The 24,834-nt window shown below is 37.5% G+C and overlaps 1 protein-coding gene across 1 annotated transcript in view; it reads right to left on the bottom strand.

Moving 5' to 3' along the window:
* Positions 1-590: 590 nt before the first annotated feature.
* SEC63 (SEC63 protein translocation regulator) overlaps positions 591-24,834 on the bottom strand; it is a 70,571-nt gene continuing 46,327 nt past the window's right edge. The window contains exons 17-21 of the mRNA XM_028104140.2: positions 22,796-22,954; positions 18,543-18,644; positions 14,690-14,788; positions 5,541-5,645; positions 591-4,294 (exon numbers count right to left, since the gene is read on the bottom strand). Coding sequence (XP_027959941.1) covers positions 4,151-4,294; positions 5,541-5,645; positions 14,690-14,788; positions 18,543-18,644; positions 22,796-22,954 — 609 coding nt within the window. The 3' untranslated portion in view covers positions 591-4,150. The remainder of the gene's footprint in view (positions 4,295-5,540; positions 5,646-14,689; positions 14,789-18,542; positions 18,645-22,795; positions 22,955-24,834) is intronic.

Below are 24,834 nucleotides of genomic sequence, written 5' to 3'. Positions count from 1 at the left end.
GGAAACTACAGGCAAATAGTTTGAAGTTGCTCTTTATGGAAACTGCTCCCATCTCTGTTATCTATTGCTACCATTTTCCAGATTTTAAAGGGTAAACCTCAGGTGTTCAGAAAGATAAAGGAACACAGCTCCCTTTGCATATGCAGCCTGACAGGTTAATGCTGAACTACCTAGTGCTGAAAAGAGAGTGGACAATCCTTCCCATACTCACCTTTAATTTGTGGCAGCCAGATTACAGGGACCTCTAAGAGCTGTAGCCTTTGCTGGACATCCCAGCAGTTAGCCCCTCTTTGGCCTCTACCTGCCCCACTTCCACTCCACGGACGACATCTGCTTAGAACTCTACCCTCATCTATTAACCCCATCACGAAACCTACTCAGTTCTCATCTTAGAAAAGTGTCACTTTGCTCCTGGGGACTACAGTAGGGCTAGACAGAGTGAATGCCAACTCCCAGTAGAGTAACATCACACTGTGAATTCAAATATTGAGTGCCAAAGGTCCAAATCATTTTAGTTTAAATGCCACCCTATCTATACCTAAAAGCAACGTATCCAAATGTTTCGATCATGCACTGAAATCAGAAAAAAATAATGAACCAATAAATGTATTTATTTACGAATTATATAAGTGTACAATTGTACAATATATTATGTACATTATAAAACACACAAAAATAGAAATTTAAAAGGATGAGAGTAAATACAAATAACCATTTTAACATTTTCCCAACGGACTGATTTATCTGCATACCCCAGGGATATAACACACCCCCACCTGAAACCACAGTCCTAAAGCATGCCAGTGATCGCTGTATTTGGATTCTTAGCTCAGGTTACAGAAAAATGTACAAGATCACAGCTTTTCAAAGTTTTGCAAAATAGCCCTAGTATCTAGTTTAAATGTGTGAAGATGTTCGATGCTAACTTAAGACATATTTGGACTAATCACAACACAGCTAGTGATATGTTACTTTATGGTTCACTGATGGCTGTTTCATTTTAAGGCAAACTAGGGGATTTCATGGAGTTGAGTAAGAATATTTGGGGAGAAAAATGCTTTAAAGAAATACTTAAAAATAAAGGATGAGGAATCGCTTATTAAAAAAATAAAGAGCCAATACCTAGCATCTAAAAAACAAAATTCCTCTGCCTACAGTGGAAAAGACTTAAAAAAAAAAAAAAAGCATTCCAAACAATGGCCATTAGCTAATGCAAATGGATTAGAATGGATTGCCACACATCTTCCTGTCATAATACCAGTGAGTCCTTGGAACATGAATTATTTTATTTCTATAACTCCGGTATCCAATCATAGACCCAGGCACAAAGAAACTCAAGTGAATATATGATGAATGATGAGCAACCACTCAAAAAATATGTAGAGTGCTGAATCACATTTGAAATAATTGTTGCTAAAGAACACTCCTGCATCTGGTTTTGATTTGTTGAAGCAAATAACTAGATACACGTCACGGTCAATGACGCACTCAGCGAGCTTCATTACATTCCTCAACATCCTCCCCACTCCTTCCCCATCAGTCCTCTGGCATCCCCCTACCCTTATTGCTTGCACCCGAGGTCTGAGCTTCCCGCCATGCAGTGGAGCACGGTGGACAGTCTCATCCTCCACCCCTCAGTGCAAGCTGGGAGAACTAGAAGAGTATTGTTCTCTACAGAGAACCTTGTTCAAAGTGCTTAGTTTTAAAAAATATTCATGAAAACTTAAAAATTTTTAGAAAGGACACAAACACCTGACTTTTGAGACTGAGATACACACATGACAAACAACTGCTAGACTTTCAATTGTGGTCTTCTCATGGAAGAGTTACCTTTTAATAGGTACTTCACCAATTTAAAGAGATTAAAATATTACACAATTTAAGTAACTTAATTTCATAACCAGTTTCACTTTGTGTACACACACTGAATGTTTTCATCTATATGTTCATTTATTCTGTTGACAAAATGTCAAGTTTCCTCATGAAAACAAAACTGAAACTACACTAAGAGTTTCCATTAGATTAAATGCAAACCAGGGTTTGTTATCAAATCTTGATCGAGAGAAGGGATATGGAGTTTTGAGATTTGCTGGAGAGACGGGAACTATAAACTGAAGGCTCAGTTCTTTCGCTATTGCAATATGGAAAGTTTTTTTTTACCTAAAGTACTAATTTAGAGGGTAATGCACTTGTGTGTTTGGGAAGTATGTATCACACAAAGGGCAAAGGAAAACAGACTGGTGGGATTTTCTAAGGTCAAGGTGATCCTGTTTTTTTTAAGCACTGCGGTGAGTTACTGGGTTGTGAAATTATCCTCTCTGGAGTCTCAAACACAGAAAGCCAGTTGTTTGAAAGAATAAAACCTCAGACAAAATAGCCACTAGAATAGAAATACTTTTCTTGAATATTATCCTTCAAGAAAACCAGGAGATGTGCACATTACACAGTTTGGTTTGGTCACAGGTTTCCTCAAACCCCCTTTTGCTTGTTGCTACCGGCTGGCCTCACTCCCGTCTATCGCACTTAGGTGACCAGCTGCTGTCTCACCTGACACTGGAGTTCCCCAGGAAAACCTGACTCAAAAATTAAACCCACCCTCTACTTGTAAAATGAAACAAATCCGCAGGGGGGCTACTGCCTGCCAAGGAAGAGTCTCACTAACACCTTTTAAACAAACTGACAAACAGGTGATGGAAATTCCAATGAAGAAACTGTTTTGAGTATGTTGTAGAAATTATATCCTAAATTTAGAACCAGAAAACCATTCGTTTTTGGTAATTTTCAAATTTTATTTCCAACTACTGCAGTAACAAAATACCAATTCTGCATGGAATGTGGCAACCTTTTAAATCAATAAGGTCACAAATTAGTATTCCAACAGTACTTTGGCCTATGGAGATTTTGATAGGCAAGGATTATTACAATCAGTCTTATAATATTACAGACATATGCCTCTCCTCAGTATCTAGTAATAAAAATATTCATTTTACCTGAATGATTCATCATGTATACATTTCTACTCTTTATAAGCACTATCCTTCTGGGTTGCAATGTGTGAGGAGATAATTCCTCCCACACATGGATTTTTCTATACCATACAGAAATAGCGATCACTTCTGCAGTAATGTACATTATTAAATTTTTAGTTGAAAGAGTGAATTATCCTATTATATCCTTTCTCTGGAAGTAAAAAGACACACACCATTACAAACATAAAATGAGTCAAACTTCTATTTTATTGACAGGAGTCCAAAATGAATACAAAAAAAATGCCTCCTTTGCAAGTTATGTGGTTTTTTTTTCCTTAAAAGGCTTCTGAGTCAGGTGGATTAAAAGCTAAGAATGTATTTCAGCTTTTATAGTGAACCTTTTTAAAAAGGTTTAATAACATGAGTTACCAACATCAGAGAACATATGGTCCCACAATCATTTTTAGACCTATAGCTTATAAAAAGAATTAGATCCTGCACTGATCTGCTAAAATAGAGGCTTAAAAATGTTTTAAGCCATTAAAAGCCATTTTTTATAATCTGTCTGATAACTCTGGGCAATTAAGAAAAGGAAAATCCCCAAATGTAGCCCTCTATATTATGTGGAATGTGACAGAATGCCAACTTATGACCAAGACAGGTAAAAATAAAAAGTTTAAAGCTATGAATGGAGCTGTTATAAATAGTCTTGTATCACTGCAAAATGTCAATAAATGAATGACAGAGCTTATTAAAAGATTAAAACTTGAGCAGATGTTCCTAAAAACATGTGTGGTGTTTACCATACTTTCATGTTTGCTGAAAACTAAAGCTAAACAAAGAAAAACTGCTCACTTATAAATTGGTTTTCATGTACCTTTACTTTTACTGGGACCATAAATTGATAATACATAGCCCACACTTCTGGACAGTTATAACAAAGGGTTTATTATCATTTGCCGATGAAATAAATGCACCATCCCATACTTGAAAGGCTTTAACAAGCCTTAAGCACTTTTCAGACTGTACCAAGGCATCACCACTGCCTAGTTATATTATGCACCCATTTCTAGTAAAGAACTAACACCTCCCTCAACATCAGTTCTGCACTGTTTCTGGTTTATTATACACTTCCAAAACAGCAAAAAGCTGCAAATACTGTGGTCCATTCATAGTACTGCTTAGTCATCATCTTCCTCCTCTTCTTCCTCCTCCTCAAAGCTATCTTCAAAGCCCTCGCTGTCTTCCTGGTCTTCATCCCCTTCTATTGCTGTATCCCACTGCGGGTGATTTTCTGGTACAGGTTTAGCCTCATGAACTTCCAACTATAAAGAAGAATTAAATGCAGACATCAGAAATTTGGGGAGGAAAAAGGGAAGAAATATCTGATAAAGAAAAAGTTTTCTGTGACCACAGCAATTATAAAGAAATAGACTTTACAGGTGTTAACTCTAAATTTAACATATTTATTTACAATAGACATTCATCCCAGAAATAAAAAGGTAATCTACTAATATGCGAATGCAGTTAAATTTCAAATACGGTTTGACATTTTAATTCTATAGAAGCTATACTATTCTGTACAATGAAAGATTAATAATTGTGATTCTTGAGCAAGAACACTGAGTTATGTCTTAGTAAGTCTTATGTCTTAATAAGTCTGCTGAGAGAAGAAAAACTCAAGTGTGACTTTCAAAAAAGTATTTTGCAGCCTCCATACTCATGAAGTAAAATTCTATAGACAATGGAAAGAAATATGGTACCCTCGTGGGAAAAAACAGGCCTGCCTTTCCCAGCTCCCTTTACTCTGGGACTCCAGTACACCATGTAACAACACTTCAACACAACGTTTACATAACAGAAGGCCTTGTATAAAAACCTCAAGTGAAACTGGTAAACACTGATAGGAACGTGCTTCAAATGATACTTATACAAAGTGTATAAGATGATAAAAAACAAATTAATCTCAGAAATTAATAAACACTCCAAAAGAATCTGTGGGAAAATACATGTACTTTTCTAAAAAACAAAAACAAAAACACCCCAGAACCCAGTTGGTGAGGCCCTATAAAGTCATAGCATTTTACAGCACATTAAGAGTATCACTTAAGGGTGCCTGGGTGGCTCAGTTGGTTAAGCAACTGCCTTCGGCTCAGGTCGTGATCCTAGAGTCCTGGGATTGAGTCCTGCATCGGGCTCCCTGCTCAGCGGGGAGTCTGCTTCTCCCTCTCTCCCCTCTTGTGTGCTCTCTCTCTCTCTCATTCTCTCTCTCAAATAAATAAAATCTTTAAATTAATTAATTAAATTAAAAAAAAGTATCATTTAAGTAATTTATATTTAACATTCTAAATCATTCTAATAATTTATATCCGAGGTTCTAAAGCATTATGCTCCTTTAACTCAAGTTTATTATTAAAAGGGCAAGCCACTGAGTGTATCATATATAAAGTATGAGAAAACATCTTTTTCCCTCTATTACTCTACATTTCAGAACTAGAAATGCTTTCCTAGTATATTAAGCACTTATTGAAACAGGCAACCATATTTATTAAAAAGAGTCACTATTCTTACCTTCAAGGGTTTGATCTGATCCAAACCCATATAGGAGTCTGATCTCAGAAACACCGTATACTGATAATTTCCAGGCTTTCCTGGTGCAGGAAACTTCAGTTCTACCTAGAAGAAAAAAAAACAGCACTTAAAATCCGTATTTTGAGAAATGGAAGAAACAACATCATCTAGGTCTTTTATTATATTCTTTAATAATAAACTAGTAAATGTGTTTCCCTGAGTTCTATGAGCCATTCTAGCAAATTATTGGACTCAAGGAGGGTATCATGGGAACCCTACTTCATAGCCAGCTGGTCAGAAGTACAGGTGACAACTTGAGACTTGTAAATCTGAAGCACATGGGGGGCGGGGAAGTCTTACGGAACCGAGCCCTTACCCTGTGGGATCTGATGCTGACTCCAGATAAACAGTGCCAGCACTGAGTGAAGTTGCAGGACACCCCACTGATGACAGAGAACTGCTTGGTGTGGGTACAAACCCACAAACCCAGTGTCAACAGTGTTGTGAGTGTGACAGTAGTGTGAGGAAATGAGAAACACAGGAGAAGTGAGTTTTCCTTTACAAATGCCCAATGCTGAAAATACCGTATGATTTCACTCATATGTGGAATCTAAAAAACAAATGAATAAACAAACAAAAAACAGAATCTGACCTATAAATACAGAGAAGAAACTGATGGTCGACAGAGAGAATGTTGGGGGGGGAGGTGAGGGGATGAGCAAAATGGGTGAAGGGGAATGGAAAACACAGGCTTCCAGTTATGGAATTAGCCAGTCACGTAAATGAGCACAGTCAACAACACTGTAAGGGCTGTGTGTGCTGACAGGCAGTAGCTATAGCTTATACTCACTGCGGACAGAGTGTAACACAGACAAGCTGAATCTGAAATTCATGTAACAGTGTATGTCAATTATACTCAAAAAACATGTCAACCATACTCAAGTAAAAAAAAATTTTAAAAACATGCCCAGTGCCTTAAAAGGTCAAGAAGATACTTATTTCCTATTAAATCACAAACTCCATATATACAAAGAGTTACAAACTCTTAAAACTTTCAATTCCAGGGAAAGGAAGATGGCAGGGGAATAGGAGGACCCTAGGCTCACATCATCCCATGAATACCACTAGATAACTACCAAATCATCCTAAATGCCCCAGCAATTGAACTGAAGACTGCCAGAACAAACAGCACAGCTAAGGGCTGTGAGAAGAGAGAGAAGAGGCCATGTTGAAGAAGGTAGGAAGCGTGGACACACAGTTTGGAAGAGAAATGGATCATGGCCACTGTGGTAGGGAGGGAGCTGCAGTTGCAGAGAAGAGCAAGAGACAAACCAGCACATAGGGGAGTGCATGGGGAAAAGGAATTCCCATAGCAATTGGCTTGGAAAGGAAGAGGACCCAAATTTCGTGAGTTTTTGCAACCAGCAGGGCTTAAAGCCTGGAGTTTTAAAGGTCAGCATGCTTGGCTCTGGGAGAGCTCAGATGATACTGGGGCTGCTCTCACAGAAAAGGCAGGGCAAACAGTCCATGGACATAGAGCGTGGAAACAGTGACCTGAAAAGCGCATGGGGCTCACAGTGGGGAGGGTATTCACTCATCTCAGAGGGCATCACAGAGAGACCCCTGGCCGGGGCCATTACCCCCACCCCCCCCACCCCCACCTCTCAGCATAAGACAGGGCCACCTGCAGGAAGCAGCGGAAGTGCCAATTCTCACTACCTAACTTGCTTACACCAAGCCCCCCGAACACCTGCACTCCAGTGGAACCACCCCTCCCAGTTACACTTGCCTCAGTCCCAGCACAGTGGGCCCCAAGTTTGGCAGGGCCTCAGTTCCCACGGTGGTGGCAACAAGGCTTGTTTCACAAGCAGACCAGAACACACCTAGTTAAAACTTGCCACATTCAGGCCACAGACCAAACACCACCCACCAACAGGCAAAGGGGCCCTCTGCAGACAACTGGCCTGAAAGATAAAGCAGGCAGAACACAAAAGCAAAGCCCACGCATTGGAGATACTCTCTGAAGCACCAGGCCTTAGAGAACAAGGGACACTACACTGCAGAGCACCACAGGACCTCCCCTAAATAAAGCCATTACTCTCAAGAACAGGAGACATAGCCGACTTTCCTACACAGAGATATAGGCACAGAGACTTAGACAAAATGAAAAGACAGAGGACTCTCTCCCAAATGAAAGAACAGGACAAGGCCACAGCAGGAGATCTAAGCAAAACAGATATAAGTAACATGCCTGATAGAGAACCTAAAGCAATGATCATAAGGATACTCACTGGGCTTGAGTAAAGAGTGGAAGACATCAGTGAGACCATTAACACAGACCACACTCAATAGTAGAGATAAGGAGCTCAATAAACAAAACGAGACACACTTGATGGAATGAATGGCAGGGTGGAAGAAGCAGAGGAATGAATTAATGACCCAGAAGACGAAAGAAAACAATACAACAGATCACTGAAACCAAGAGTTGGTTCTTTAAAAAAAAAAAAAAATCAATAAAACTGATAAACCTCTACCCAGTTATCAAGAAAAGAACCAAATAAATAAAATCACAAATGAAGGAGGAGAAATAACCATCACCACAACAGAAATACAAATAATTATAAAAGATTATTATGAAAAACTATGTGCCAACAAACTGGACAGCCTACAAGAAATGGATAAATTCCTAGAAACATATAACCTACCAACACTAAAACAGGAAGAAATAGAAAACTTGAACAGAACGATAACCAGCAAAGAAATTGAATCAGTAATCAAAAAACTCCCAAAAAACAAAAGTCCAGGACCAGATGGCTTCATAGGAGAATTCTACCAAACATTTAAAGAAGAATTAATACCTATTCTCAAACTATTTCAAAAAATAGAAAAGGAAGGAAAACTTCCAAATTCATTCTATGAGGACAGCATTACCTTCATACCAAAACCAAATAAAAATAACACACAAAAGAGAGAACTACAGGCCAATATCTCTGATGAAAATAGATGCAAAAATCCTCAATACTAGCAAAATGAATCCAACAATACATTAAAAAAATCATTCACCATGATGAAGTGGGATTTATTCTTGGGTTGCAAGGTTGGTTCAATATTCACAAATCAATGTGATACATCACATCAATAAGAGAAAGGATAAAAACCATATGATTATTCCAATAGACACAGAAAAAGCATCTGACAAAGTACAAGATCCATTCATGATAAAAACCCTCAACAAGGGGCACCTGAGTGGCTCAGTCAGTTAAACATCCGACTCTTGATCTCAGCTCAGGGTCATGAGTTCTTGCCCTGCACTGGGCTCCATGCTGGGTGTGGAGACTACTTAAAAGGAAAAAACAACAACAACAACAACAACAACAAAAACACCTCAATAAAGTAGGTGTAGAGGGAACATACCTCAACATAATAAAGGCCACCCATATATGCAAAACCCCAGTGCTAGCATCGTCCTCAATGGGGTAAAACTGAGAACCTTTCCCCTAAGGTAAAGAACAAGACAAGGATGTCCACTCTCATCACTTTTATTCAACATAGTACTGGAAGTCCTAGCTACAGCAATCAGACAACAGAAACAAATAAAAGGCATCCAAATCGGTAAGAAAGAAAGAAATCTTTCAGTATGTGCAGATGACATAATACTATACATAGAAAACCCAAAAGACTCCACCAAAAAACTGCCAGAACTGATAAAGTTGCAGGCTACAAAATCAATGTACAGAAATCTGTTGCATTTCTATACACCAATAATGAAGCAGCAGAAAGAGAAATTAAGCAATCAATCCCATTTACAAAAAATGGGATTGTACCCAAAACAATAAGATACCTAGGAGTAAATCTAACTAAAGAGGTCTATTCCTATACTCTGAAAACTATAAAACACTGATGAAAGAAACTGAAGACACAAAAGAAATGGAAAGACATTCCAGGCTCGTGGATTGGAAGAACAAATATTGTTAAAATGTCTACACTACCCAAAGCAATCTACACATTCAATGCAATCCCTACCAAAATACCAACAGCACTTTTCCAAAACCAGAACAAATAATCCTAAAATTTGTATGGAACCACAAAAGACCCTGAATAGCCAAAGTAATACTGAAAAGGAAAAGCAAAGCTGGAGGCATCACAATTCCAGAGTTCAAGTTATATTACAAAGTGGAAGTGATCGAAACAGTATGGTACCGGCACAAAATCAGACACGTAGATCAATGGAACAGAATAGAAAATCCGGAAATTAAAACCAAAATTATATGGTCAATTAATCTTCGACGAAGCAGGAAAGAATATCTGGTGGGAAAAGACAGTCTCTTCAAAAAATGCTTTTGGGAAAACTGGACAGCAACATGTCCAAAAGAACCTAGACCACTTTCTTACACCGTATATAAAAACACATTCAAATGGATTAAAGACCTAAATGTGAGACTTGAAACCACAAGAGTCCTAGAAGAGAAGATAGGCAGTATCTTCTTTGACATGGGCCATAGCAATTCTTTTCTAGATATGTCTCCTGAGGCAAGGGAAACAAAAGCAAAAATAAACTATTGGGACGTCATCACAATAAAAAAAGTTTCTGCAAAGTAAACAATCAACAAAATCTATGGAATGGGAGAAGATATTTGCAAATGATATATCTGATAAAGGGTTAGTATCCAGTGGGGCACCTGGGTGGTTCAATTGGTTAAGTGTCCGACTCTTGATTTTCGCTCAGGTCATGATCTCAGGGTCATGGGACTGAGCTCTGTGTCAGGCTCCTCACTCAGCCAGGAGTCTGCTTCACTCCCTCTCCCTCTGCCCCTCCTGCTCTCTCAAATAAATAAATCTTCAAAAAAAAAAAAAGGGTTAGTATCCAAATATATAAAAAACTTATAAAACTCAAGACCCAAAAAACAAGTAATCCAATTAAAAATGGGCAGAAGACATGAACAGACATTTCTTCAAAAAAGATACAGATGGCCAACAGACACCTGAAAAGATGCTCAACATGACTTATCAGGGACACACAAGTCAAAACTACAATTAGATATCACCTCACACTTGTCAGAATGGCTAAAATCAAAAGCATAAGAAACAACTGGTGTTGGCAAGGATGTGAAGAAAACAGAACCCTCTTGCACTGTTGGTGGGAAATGCAAACTGGTGCAGCCACTGTGAAAAACAGAACTGAGGTTCCTCAAAAAGTTAAAAACAGAAGTACCCTATGATCCAGCAATCACATTACTGGATATTTACCCAAAAAGCAGTCATGGTCTCAGGGTCGTGGGATCAAGCCCCATGCTGGGCTCTGTGCTCAGCAGGGAGTCTGCTTGAGATTCTCTCTCCCTCTCCCATGCCCCTTCCCCTGCTCTCTCTCTCTGTAAAATAAGTAAATCTTTTTTTTTTTTAAGATTTTTTACTTATTTATTTGACAGAGAGAGACACAGTGAGAGAGGGAACACAAGCAGAGGGGGTGGGAGAGGGAGAAGCAGGCTTCCCGCAGAGCAGGGAGCCCGATGTGGGGCTCAATCCCAGGATCCTGGGATCATGACCTGAGCCAAAGACAGCCACTTAACAACTGAGCCACCCAGGCGCCCCAAAATAAATAAATCTTAAAAAAAAAATAACTCAAGGAGATACATGCACCCCTATGTTTATAGCAGCATTATTTACAATAGCCAAATTATGGAAGCAGATCAAATATCCATCAATTGATGAATGTATAAAGGTGTGAAATATACATACAATGGACTATTACTCAGCCATAAAAAAGAATGAAATCTTGCCATTTGCAATGACATGGATGGAGCTAGAGAGTATAATGCTAAGTGAAATAAGTTAGTCAGAGAGAGACAAACACCCTAAGATTTCACTCATATGTGAAATTTAAGGAACAAAACAAATGAGAAAAGGGGGTAAAAAAGAGAGAGAGAGAGAGAGAGAGAAAGACAAACCAAGAAACAGACTCTCAACCGTAGAGAACCAATGGTTACCAGAGAGGAGGTGGGCAGGGAATAGTGATAAAGGTGATGGGAACTAAGAAGTGCATGTGGATAAGCATCAGGTGATTAAAATAAAAACTTAAAAGAAAAAGTTTCATTTCCACTTACACAAAGGAAGAATAAGTTATTAAGATAGCATTTGGATGTTCTGGTGATCTGCCTCCAATCTCCAAAATCCAGATTTTGTAGGCAAGATTATACATTAAAACAAACAAACTAGGAAAAACAAACTAGAAAATTCATGGGACTATCATTTTTTAAAATTAATCTCACAGTTTGACCTAAGTATACCATAAGACACAGAAATCATAAAAGAAAAAATTACTAAATCACACTACCAAAAAAAACCCAAATAAATAATGTTTGTATTTTTACTTGGTAAAAACAACTGCAATAGTAAAACAAACTGGGGAGAAATATTTGCAACAAATATCACTAAGGGATATAATATTTAAAACAACAATAATTCCCCAAACCAATTAAAAGACCAATAACCCAACAAAAATGAATGGTCACAATCAGACATAAAAATAAGTACAATTCAAATACACTGAAAGATGTTCAGTTTCACTCTTAAGAGAGATACAAAATTTAAAACTATACTGAGTAAAACCAGCATAGTAAAAAGTGATTAAGGCAAAAATCATCAATGTGTATTAAAATGAGTGGGTAAAAGACTAGTAGAGAACCAAGATATTAACATAGTGTCCAAGTATTACCTGAAAGATTGGAGGAAAAACATACCTTTTATAGTAGAGAAAAGCCTTAATTAAATGTTCAACCATGGTATCACCAATGTGGGGCAAACTGATATAATGTGCCTCATTAGAAGGTTGTATCACTTATGTAGTATTTTTGCCAAAAATATTTAAGATGAATATAATCATGAGTAACCAATGAGACAAATTAAAACTGAGGGATATTCTACAAAATATTTTGCCTGGACTCTTCAAAAATGTTGATGGCGTGAAAAATTTAAAAGCAAAAACGCCAAGAAGAGTTCTAGAATAAAGAAGAATGACAACCAAATGCAATGCATGATCCTTGAATGGATCCTGAATTTAAAAACAAAACTACAACAGACATTAGTGAAACATTTAAGGAAATCTAAATATGGACTGCACATTACATAAATACCATATCAATGTTAAATTTCCTGAATATAGTAATTTTATTGTGCTTATGTAGGAGATGGCCCTTGTTCTTACAAGATACATGTTTAAGTATTTAGGGTTACAATGTCATGATATCTACAGGCACACATGCAGAGAAAGACAAACTATCTTAAATATAAGGCAAAATGTTCATTGATCGGTGTAGATAAAGGATCTATGGGAGTTCATGGTAGTGTGCTTGCAACATTTCTATAGGTTTGAAACTTTTTAAAATAAAAGATGAGGGCGCCTGGGTGGCTCAGTTGGTTAAGCGACTGCCTTCGGCTCAGGTCATGATCCTGGAGTCCCGGGATCAAGTCCCGCGTCGGGCTCCCTGCTCAGCAGGGAGTCTGCTTCTCCCGCTGACCCTCTTCCCTCTCGTGCTCCCTATCTCTCACTCTCTCTCTCTCAAATAAATAAATAAAATCTTAAAAAAAATAAATAAATAAAAAAATAAAAGATGAAAGGGGAAAAAATAACACAAAGATGCCATTTTTCACCTTTCTGATTAACAGTGACATTCAAAATGTCTGATATACTGAGAGATAAAGGGCATTCTTAAATATTCATTCTCCCTATAGAGAAATAAATATCTAGTGATACCTACCAAAATTACAAATATACACAGCGTCTGATTCATTAATTTTAACTCTATGAATTTATCCTATAAATGTACATGTGCAAAATGACATATGAGGTTATTCACTGCAGCAAAATAAATAATTTATAAGTCCATTAAATTGTAGAGTGCTAAATAAATAACCATATAAAAGAGTATAATGCAGCTGTAAAAACAAATGAGGAAGGTTTTTCTGCAGTAACTTGGAAATAATTCCAAGTTATATCATTGAGAGAAAAAGGTGTATGCTATTTTATATGTAGTATTGGAGAAAATACCCATGTGTATTTGCTTGTAATTTACATACAGTATCACATGAAGACTACATAAAAATTTTATAACATTGATGGCCTCCAGGAAGGAAAGTGGGTGACTGAGACAGGGATGTTTCAATGAGTGCACTTTTGTATACCTTCTGAAATATTAACTAGGTGAATTTATTATCTGTTCAAAAATAGGTAAAACTTAAATTAAAAAAAAGGAAACTGTTCTATCCAAGAAATACCCTTAAGTTAGCACTAACTTTAAGTGTCAAATAAACAACAAACTACTTCATACATTTACTATTTGGTTATAAAGGGGGGAAAATACTTTTGGATTAAAAATCAACATCACAGGGGCGCCTGTGTGGCTTAGTCGTTAAGCATCTGCCTTCGGCTCAGGTCATGATCCCAGGGTCCTGGGATCGAGCCCCGCATCGGGCTCCCTGCTCTGCAGGAAGCCTGCTTCTCCCTCTCCCGCTCCCCCTGCTTGTGTTCCCTCTCTCACTGTGTCTGTCAAATAAATAAATAAAGTCTTAAAAAAAAAAAAATCATCACAGAACTATCTTGAAATTCTAAAAAACCTTGCTCTTGTCTACCAAATCCAGGCAGAAAGAACTTTTCTAGAAAAGTAGCATGAAACAATGAAAAACAGATAAAATATACTCATCACAATGATATATTAGTGATGACATTAACAATGAATAATGCCACATAATCAAAATTCCATTCTAAAAATCTAATTATCAGTTCTTAAATTTGTTTTTAAGACCAAAGGTATTTATCTTAGCACTAATCCAATGTGTAAATTTTTGTAAAATATAATTAAATTCTGGACAGGAAAACAAAAGGCATATGTTCTTAGACACTAACAGTGAAAACTCCCAAAAATAAGTTGAAAACAAGTTTTTAAGACTGATAGAGTTGCCTACCTTTAACAACACTGTGTAAATTTCCAATCGGCTACTCCCAAAAGACACCAGAGAACAGTTATAAAATGTGCCTTAACAAATAAAATAAGCCAAATATGATAAACTGATTTCTAAGAAAGACTTTATGAAGCAACATGATGGTGAGATGCCATATATTTGTAAATACTGAAATAATGTTGTTGGATAATTACCTCTTCTGTATCTTTTAGTGTACACACATGATACGGCATAGATATTAACGTCTGTTCCTTCCTATCTGCAATATAAAGCCACCACCATTCTTGTTTTTCCTGCAAAGAGAAAAGAGTTTATGTTATCAGAAAGAACTAGAGAGATAACTGTTTTGCCTTGTCTCCTTTCAGAGGTATTATTCTGGTTTTATCACTGCAGTATTTCCAGCACAGATACAGTGCCTGGTACAAAATAGATATTTAATATTTACTGAATGAATAAATCATTATTAACCATTTGTAGATCTGCTGTCCAAAAGAATTCTGCATGTAATTTTGGGGTTTCAAATGGCCCCTTAAAAAACCCTAATGATGGGCCTCTGTATTAAAAACCCCTGTATTAACCTTAAATGACAAAAGATAGCCTAAAAAATAAAACAATATAAACTACTACAAAATATCATCTAGCAAATAATCTTAGTAATCTTACCTAGTAATAAGCAAAAGCCAGAAAGTAGGAGTGGAAGGGACTTGGGAAACCAAATCAGAAATCATTAAAACATATTACTCATAAGAGAGCATCTTAGATTTAAGAGTCTATTTATACCTTTCACTGCACATGATTTTAATAAGTGCAGCGTTTTTAGTTGTACCTCATAAAAGATTAGGAATAGAAAAAGAGCTCAGTAAAGAAACTGTCACCAGAATGCACAATGACAGCAGGAAGAACTGACAGGAGACAGAAAAGTATTAAAAAAAAAAAAAAAAAAAAGAAGAAGAAGAAGAAGAAGCAGGGGCGCCTGGGTGGCTCAGTTGTTGGGCGTCTGCCTTCGGCTCGGGTCATGATCCCAGGGTCCTGGGATCGAGCCCCGCACCGGGCTCCCTACTCAGTGGGAAGCCTGCTTCTCCCTCGCCCACTCCCCCTGCTTGTGTTCCCTCTCTCGCTGTCTCTTTCTGTCAAATAAATAAATAAATAAATAAATAAATAAATAAATAAATAAAATCTAAGGAAAAAAAAAAAGCAGCAGCAGCCCAAGCAGTCCGGAAGCATCAAGCTTCAATGTACTCAGTGAGCACTGCTGTGCAGGACACACTAGTAACTGTTCAGTTATCTCTTGGTATCCACTGCTTAAGAATTGGTCAGGGAAGACAGCTTTCCAAAATGGCTTAAAGAAAAATGTTTTGGAGCTAAAAAATACAACAAACTCTAGGATGTTCTAAATACTCAACCAAAACAACACTAGACTGTTGTAAATTTTCAATTATCCAAAAGAAAGTTAAAAAAAATAACTTTTTACTGAAAACAGTATCCTAGGGAAAATGTCCTTTTAAGTCAAAATCACTTGCACTTTCTATTTTATCCACAAGACATTAAAATTTGATCTAAGAACGCTACACTGTCAACTAAAAACTCTTGTAAACTACAAAGCACTACAACAACATTAACAAGCAGAATATAAATCACAAGTGCATGATTAATCTAACTTCTGCTTAACCCAAGGGGGACTACCACAACAGGTATATGTGTATATACGTATGTTTGTCTCTGTGCGTGTTGCACACACACAGTGTTAAAAGTGGGCCAGAGTCTGAGTCATAACTACTCAACCCTGCCACTGTAACATGAACAGAATGAGTGTGACTGTGCTGCAGTAAAACTTCATTCATGAAATAGGCAGGGAGGCAGACTTGTCTGCAGGCTGTCGTTTCCCAATGCCTGTTTTAAAGCCACACAGACCCGGACTGTTTCACATGTCTAAATCTCACTTTTCTTCTGTTAAATGATGAGTGCCTAACTCATGCTGTGTTGCTAAGATGAACGAGATAATACAAGCAAAAGATATGTCAGAATGTCTAGCACACTGATTGTAATAAATGATAATCATGGGGGCGCCTGGGTGGCTCAGTCGTTAAGCGCCTGCCTTCGGCTCAGGTCATGATCCCAGGGTCCTGCTCAGCAGGGAGCCCACTTCTCCCTCACCCTCTGCTCCCCCTGCTTGTGTGTGTTGGCGAGCGCACGCGCTCTGTCAAATAAATAATCTTTAAAAAAATGATAATCATGATTATTAATGAAATGAGGTAGGCACCTTAATCATTTAAGAGTTCTGACATTTCACTGTCAGAAATCTCATTACCAGAACATATATGTAATGTAAGTAGCACAGGGAGATGTTCAAGAACATGCGATTCTTCACCTCTCCACTAAGAGAATGCCTTTCCGTCTGCTCTCCCAGGTTACTTAATTAAAATGAGATTCATTCAAAAATATTTATTAAGAAGCTAGTGAATCAATCCATGGCATTGTACTTGTGCCTAGACTCTTTGATGCACATAGTGAAAGTGGAAAACACACTGTAGCACGAGTTATTTGCACTTTCAATAGTTTTTCTGTGGTGTGAGATTCCTCACTGTTCTTAACATACTAAGTATAATGAATGAGTTTCAGTAACATGTAAGTCAATTATAATCATAAAACTTTAAGCAATTTAAGTGGGTAGTGTGGTTGTTAGGGTAGTTCGGTAGGTACACGGGAAGGTAGACAGATGTTAGGAAAATCCTAAGTAAATTTTATCTGATAAATGGTACCTTGAGATGTTTACAGTACAGTTGTAGCTTAAATTAGAAAAAGGCATTTTCAAGGCTAAAATGTTCTAAGGCAGTGAATGGATGTTTTGCTTATTAACTAAGCATGGTCTAAAATGAACTGTTATAAGGGTACAAATTATGCAGCTTATAACATCCCATGGCACTTTTAAAACCAATGAGTGGAATTTACTCGCTTGATTTCGGGAGCCTTGGGGTTGGCAGGCTACCACTGCAATGGGCAAAACGCCTTTAACAGATGGGCTAAAGCTCAGGACATGCCAGAAGATCAGCAAGTGCATTAACATGGAATCCTGGGCTCACTTCTTTCCAAGTCAAAACAATAGTCTGTGCAGAGCCATTCATTTATTATTAGGAAAGCCAAATTACTTGGGAATTTGCCTTCAGCAGCCCCCAGCAACTCTGGATTGACATTCTAAAGCAAAAAGCAGATTTATACATGAAATCACCTGCCAAACATGAGTGCTGAGCAGAAGGTTCTATGGCAAAGCTGTGAGGCAGTCTGTGGAATAGCTTCCCTGAACTAAGAGGCAACCAGTTCTTGACCTTTGGCCATAGACAGAATCATGGCAAAAGCAAATCGCCATGCAAATCCCAAATTCATCTGAAAGACAAAAAACTCAAGGAGATAACAGCTGAGCAGGCCACAACCACAAACTAAACAAGGACAAGAGACCAAACAGCACTGATCCGTCTGTCCTGAGCTTGGGGCTCAGCCACTCTCAACTCTTACTGAACTTAGCTGGTCCCATAGCCATGGGCTTGCCTATTCCCACAGACTAGGGCAATTACAAGGGAAAGAGAGAGCAAGTGTAGTGGCTCCAGGTGGCCAGTATAGGCCCATCAGAGAAAACCCATGGGAAAATTTAAGAACTTTTTTCTTCCTATCTAAAACTTGATAGAAGTGAGGGATTCACAAAACCCATGTAGTCCTATGATGAGGACAAAATATGCATTTGTCTGCAAGACTGCCTGAACTGCTAAAGAGAAATCATCATTCAGCACAACCTTCAGTCATCCAGGCACAGAAAGGACAGAAGCCCAGGAAACCACAGAAATACTTAAAAAGTTAACAATCCTCCCATTAAACGACACATTCACTAAATCTAATTCATACTGAAATGTATCCTTCAAAATGTTGCCTATCAAGAATAGATCATCTTTAGCACATCTGAGCCAGTATACAACATAGAGGGATAAAAGGCAACTGAAAAATACCTGAAGAGAAAGTAAACGGAACAAGGAAAACACTGAGTCATGAATAACTCACCTCAGGAAAGTAAAGACTATAAACAGGATGTGTTATCTTTGATTTGGTTTCCAGGAGAGCTCTCTCCTTTCGCTGTATACTTTGTTGTAATTCTTGCCACTCCTAGTAAAGTAAAAATCAAACACTTGAAATCAAGTATGTTTTCAAATGTTCTCATTGAAGAGTTTCCATCTTCTTCTAGATATTATTCCTGACAATACCACGGAGTTCAGTCCCACAAACCTGATCATTTCCCTGCTCAAAACTGTTATAATGCATCATTTCATAAATCAAATCTAAGCCCTTTAGCACGAACTATACAGTCATAATCTGACCTGACCTGAGCCAATCTCTCCACTCCAGTCTCCTGTCACTGCCTCTCTCTGCACTTTCTATTCTCGTCACTTCAAACTACCTTGACTTCTCTGAATTCACCAAGCTATTTCACTCCTCCGAAACCATGTTTGGATTTTTGTTTTCTCTCTCTTTCTCTAACCTGGAAAATTCCTACTATTATTCCTTCGGGAGCTGCTAAAGCCTAAACCATGAGCTCCTGAATACCAGAAATTTCCCTCAACTGAGTTGATCACTCCCTCCTTTGTGCTTTCACTGTACCTTGCACAAAATGTGCATAATCTCTTTTGTACTTCAATGTTTATTTACAAGTCTGCCTTCCCCTCTAGCCTACTATCATTCAAGGGCAGAAACTGTTTTACATTTGGCTTGCATTCCTCTCATCTAACACAGTGCTTGCAATGTGACAGATAACGAATAACTGTTTGTATAATTATTTGACACTTGAATGAATGTATTTTTGGTATCTAAAGAAACTAGTCTGTCACCTCTACTAATCCTAATACTATACTCAGAAAGGAATATGTCAACTCTTTCTCAAAGCACACCTGGGGGAATAATATTCTTAATAGGCTTTAATTTCTTGGCAATCAATTTAATTCCCAAAGTACAAAAACAGTCAGGGCCAGCAACTGCTAAAAAGTCTTCCTTGTTTTTCCCCACCACTCCCAAGGGCAAACTCCCCACCACATTACAGGCATACCTCATTTAACTGCACTTTGCACATCCGTGCTTCTCAGATATTGCGGTTTTCACAAACTGAAGCTTTGTGGCAACCCTGTGTTCAGCAAGTCTATTGCTGGCATTTCTCCAACAGCATTTATTTGCTCACTTTGAGTCTCTGTGTTACATTTTTGTTAATTCTTGCAATATTTTAAACTTTTTTATTATATTTGTTATGGTAATCTGTGATCACTGATCTTTGATGTACCATAATAATTGTTTTGGGACACCACAAACCATGTTCACATAAGATGGCAAACTTAATCACAATAAACGTGCGTGTTCTGACTGTACCACCAATGGGTTGTTCCCCCCATCTCTCCCCCTCTCCTTGGGCCTCCTGAGACACAATACTGAAATCAGGCCAGTTAATAATCCTACAATGGCCTCTAAATGTTCAAGTGAAAGGAAGAGCCGCACACCTCTCACTTTAATTCAAAAGCTAGAAATGATTAAGCTTAGTGAAGAAGGCAAGTTTAAAGCTGAAACAGGCAGAAAGCTAGGCCTCTTGGGCCAAATAGCCAAGTTGTGAATGCACAGGAAAAATTCTTGAAGGAAATTAAAAGTGCTACTCCAGTGAACACATGAGAGGTAAGAAAGCGAAACAGCCTTATTGCATGTATGGAGAAAGTTTTAGTGGTCTGGACAGAATATCCAACTAGCCACAATATTTCTTTAAGCCAAATCTTAATCCAAAACAAGGACCTGCCTCAATTCTGTCAAGACTAAGAGAAGTGAGGAAGCTGCAGAAGAAAAATTTGAAGCTGGCAGAGGTTGGTTCATGAGGTTTAAGGAAAGAAGCCATCTCCATAACATGAAAATGCAAGGTGGAGCAGCAAGTGCTGGTGTAGAAGCTGCAGCAAGCTACCCACAAGATCCAGCTAGGGGAATTAATAAAGATGGCTATACTAAATAACAGATTTTCAATACTGACAAAACAGCCTTACACTGGAAGAAGATGCCATCTAGGACTTTCATAGCTAGAGAGAAGTCAATGCCTGGCTTCAAAAGACAGCCTGACTCTCCTGTTAGGAGCTACTGCAGCTGGTGACATTCAGTTGAAGCCATTACTCACCGACCATTCTAAAAATCCTAGGGCCCTTAAGAATTATGCTAAATCTACTCTGCACGTGCTCTCTAAATGGAAGAGCAAAGCCTGAATGACAGCACATCTGCTTACAACATGGTTTACTGAATATTTTAAGCCCACTGTTGAGACCAACTACTCAAAAAAATTTCCTTTCAAAATATTACTGCTCATTGAAAATGCACCTGGTCACTCAAGAGCTCTGATGGAGATGCACAGTAAGATTAATATTGTTTTCATTAATCATTAATGCCTGCTAACACAATATCCATTCTGCAGCAAATGGATCAAGGAGTAATTATCACTTTCAAGTGTTACTAGTTTAGAAATAAAATATATTTTTTAAGGTGATAGCTGCCACAAATAGTGAGTGACTCCTCTGGTGGATCTGGGCTAAGTATATTGAAAATCTGATTCATCCTTTTATGTGCCATTAAGAACATTTATGATTCATGGGAAGAGGTCAAAATATCAGTATTCACAGGAGTTTGGAAGAAGCTGATTCCAATCCTTACAGATTACCTGGAGGGGTTCAAGACTCCGGGAGGGAAGCAACTACAGATGTGGTAGGAATAGCAAGAGACCTAGAATTAGAGTTGGTGCCTGCAGATGGGACTGCATTGCTGCAATCTCATGAGAAAACTTGAGCAGATGAGGAGCTGCTTCTGATGGATGAGCAAAGAAAGTGGTTTCCTGAGATGGAATCTACTCCTGGTGAAGATGCTGTCAAAACTGTTGAAATGCCAACAACAAAGGATTTAAAATATTACAAAGACTTAGTTGACAAAGCAGTGGCAGGGTTTGAGAGGTCTGACTCCAATTTTGAAAGAAGTTCTACTATGGGTGAAATGCTATCAAACAGCATCTCATGCTAGAGAGAAATGATTTGTGAAAGGAACAGTCAATGCAGCAAACTTTATTGTCATCTTACTTAAAAAAATGCCCCAGCCACCCCAACCTTCAGCAACCACCACTCTGAAGAGTTAGCAGCCATCAACACTTAGAAAAGAGCATCCACCAGCAAAAAGGTTACAACTCGCTAAAAGCTCAGATGATGGTTAGCATTTTTTAGCAGTAAAGAATGTTTTAATTAAGGCGTGTATATTGTTTGAGACAATGCTATTGCATACTCTATAGACTACACTACAATATAGTGTAAACATAACTTTTATATCCACTAGGAAACCAAAAAATTCATTTGATTCACTTTATTGTGATGTCAGTTTCATTGCGGTGGTCTGGAACTAAGCCTGTACTATCTCCTAGGTATGCCTGCAATTCCTTATACTTTTATCCTTTGCCCTTTACTTTTTTATCCTCTTTTCGGCCTCTACCTGTGCCTCACAGGCTATTCAGGGAATCCCCTTTTCTCTCCTAAACCACAAGGGTAACTTTTAGGTTGATGGCCCAGTCAGAAAAAAACAGAACACCACAAACATAAAGGAATGGCTGATCAGTTTACAGTTCATTTGTAGCAGTCTCTAAGGACCCATTATTTGTCCACCAAACCCTCTTTTCTATAGCCCATCTATAAATCAGGTGCAACTTAATGCCACACCACGAGACTTTTTCCTATTCTCTCTACCCTCACAACCTTAGTAAGTTCCTTCGAGACTCCTCCTTTCCTTAATGTCTTATATACCTCTTAAACAAGGTGGCATTCTATAAATGTTAGTCTTCTCCTTAAACAACCTCTTGACATTAGAGTCCACAGTAATATTTCTTTACTCTAAACACTACCTAGAACTTTTGAAAGACTCCTCTAAGTAACTGCTTAGACCATAACTCACCTTTCCTAATTCATTTGCAGACTCAACTCCAATGTTGAAAATTACTGTAAGATACCAAACTGACTTCTCCTCAAATCCACAACCTATACTAACAGCAATTTAAGATTTAAGAAAATTAAGAGGTCCAATCCTTGTTAGAAACTATTTTTCTTTATAATTCTGACCACCATCCCACAAACATATTCTTACAAAGTACGGTAAGATTATAAAATATACTGGTATTAAGACAAGCACACAAACAAGTAAACAAATGAAAAAACAACAAAAACCAAAACTATCAGAGGTATATAATTCTAATTATTTAAACCTATAAGTCTTACTGCTTCATCATCTTTGTTTTGTTTTTCATCTTGCTCTCTATCAGAGTCTCTGTCACTACCATCATCTTTTTCACTTTGGGATTCTCTATTGGTTTCTTCTTCTTCAGAATCACTGCCTTTGTCAGAAACTTCTTCTTCATCTTCCTTTACTGCAGCTTCCTAAAAGAAAAAAGCAACCACAGAAGTTCTGAATATCTCAGTGAATTCTGAGTCCCTGAAGCTAATTATTGCCATTATAATTAAATTAGCTCATGATTATAATTTCACTGTTCATACAGAATTTTAGACAATTATAAACACACGTATTTATACATATGTGGTAGTCAGACTAAAGACTTTAACATTTGGCTTATTTGTCTATTGTTAGTTATTTTATTTATTTTCCATGTTTGTAAAATAAAAATATTTTATCTTTATTTGCAAAGTATACTACTGCAATGGCAACATGGCTCATCTTTCAAAACATCAATCATACTATATATATATATTTTATTAAAGATTTATTTTAGACAGTGAGCACGCACACATGGCATCAGCGGGGGCGGGGGGAGAGGGAGGGCAGAGGGAGAGAGAATCTCAAGCAGACTCCCTGTTGAACACAGAGCCCAAGGATGCAGGGCTCGATCTCATGACCCTGAGATCATGACCTGAACCGAAACAAGAGTCAGGTACTCAACCAACTGAGCCACCCAGGCACCCCACTTACACAATATATTTTATTTGAGATGGGGAAATGGAAAGCTCATAGAAAAGCACTGCTTTGAAAATTTAACATTATCTTCTATAGTTGATAGAGTATAACGTAGTAAGGAAAGCCAATGTCCCAGACAAAATATTTCTAATCCATTTCAAGAAGAAAAAGAACAGCAAATTAAATATAAAAAAACTCGAAGTAAATAATACAGACCTGAAATCAATTAAAGAGAAGGCAGATATATAAAGGGAAACCTAAACAAAACCAAAAGTTGGTTCTTTGAAAAGATTAATAAAACTGAGATAAGACTCTTATTAGGCAAGACTGATCAAAGGAAAAAGAGAATATAAATTACCAATATTAGAAATAAGAGAAATTACTACAGCTCCAAAAGAAATTACAAATAGAGGATATTATGAATAACTTTGTCAATAAATTTGATACCTCAGAAGAAATGGACAAATTCCTTGAAAAATGTAATTTACTAAAATTGATATAAGGAAAAATGTAGAATATGTTAAAGAAATGGACTCTAAAACTAAAAACCCTTTTTAAAAAATCCAAGCCCAGATGGCTTCTCTAGATAGTTCTTCCAAATAAGAAACAAACCCAATCTTACACAGACTCTTTCAGGAAAAAGAAAGAAATACTTCCTAACTTGTTTAATGAGGCCAGCATAAACCTGATACAAAACCTGGCAAGGGTATTATAAGAAAGGAGAATGGCAAAACAATATTCTTTCATAAAAATAGATGTAGGAATCCTAAACAAATATTAACAAATCCAGATAAATATGAAAAAGGATAATATGTGACGACAAAATGAATTTCTTCCAGGAATGCAAGGACAGTTTAAAATTTTTAAATGCTTCAACATAATTCACTACATTATAGAAAGGAGAAAAATCACATCACCTCAACAAATGGAGAAATGGCATTTAATAAAGTTCAGTACTGTTCATGATAAAAATTCTCAGCAAACCTGATAAAGAATATCTACAAAAACCCTATAGCTAACATCACACTTAATAGTTTGTTCCCTTTCTCCTGGAGATAAACAAGAAGACAGGGGTGACCACCGTCCTCACTCCTAACCAACATTACTACACTGAAAGTTTCAGCCATTACAGTAAGACAGAAAGGAAGAAAAAGCAAAAAGATTAAAAAGAAAAAAGTAAGACTGTCTTTATTCCTAGATGGCATGATTGTGTACACAGAAAATCTTTTTAAAAGTACCTACAAATGATCAGAATTACAGGCATACCTCGGAGATATTGCAGGTTCAGTTCCAGACCACTGCAGTAAAGAGATTATCGGAAAAAAGTCAAGTGATTTTTTTTGTTTCC

Source organism: Eumetopias jubatus, unplaced genomic scaffold, assembly GCF_037043125.1.
Source record: "Eumetopias jubatus isolate StellerSeaLion01/CBP00866 unplaced genomic scaffold, mEumJub1_p1.0 scaffold_6, whole genome shotgun sequence".
NCBI classification, from domain to species: Eukaryota; Metazoa; Chordata; class Mammalia; order Carnivora; family Otariidae; genus Eumetopias; species Eumetopias jubatus.
The sequence above is the reverse complement of the archived record's forward strand: the minus strand, read 5'-3'. Positions and strand labels throughout refer to the sequence as shown.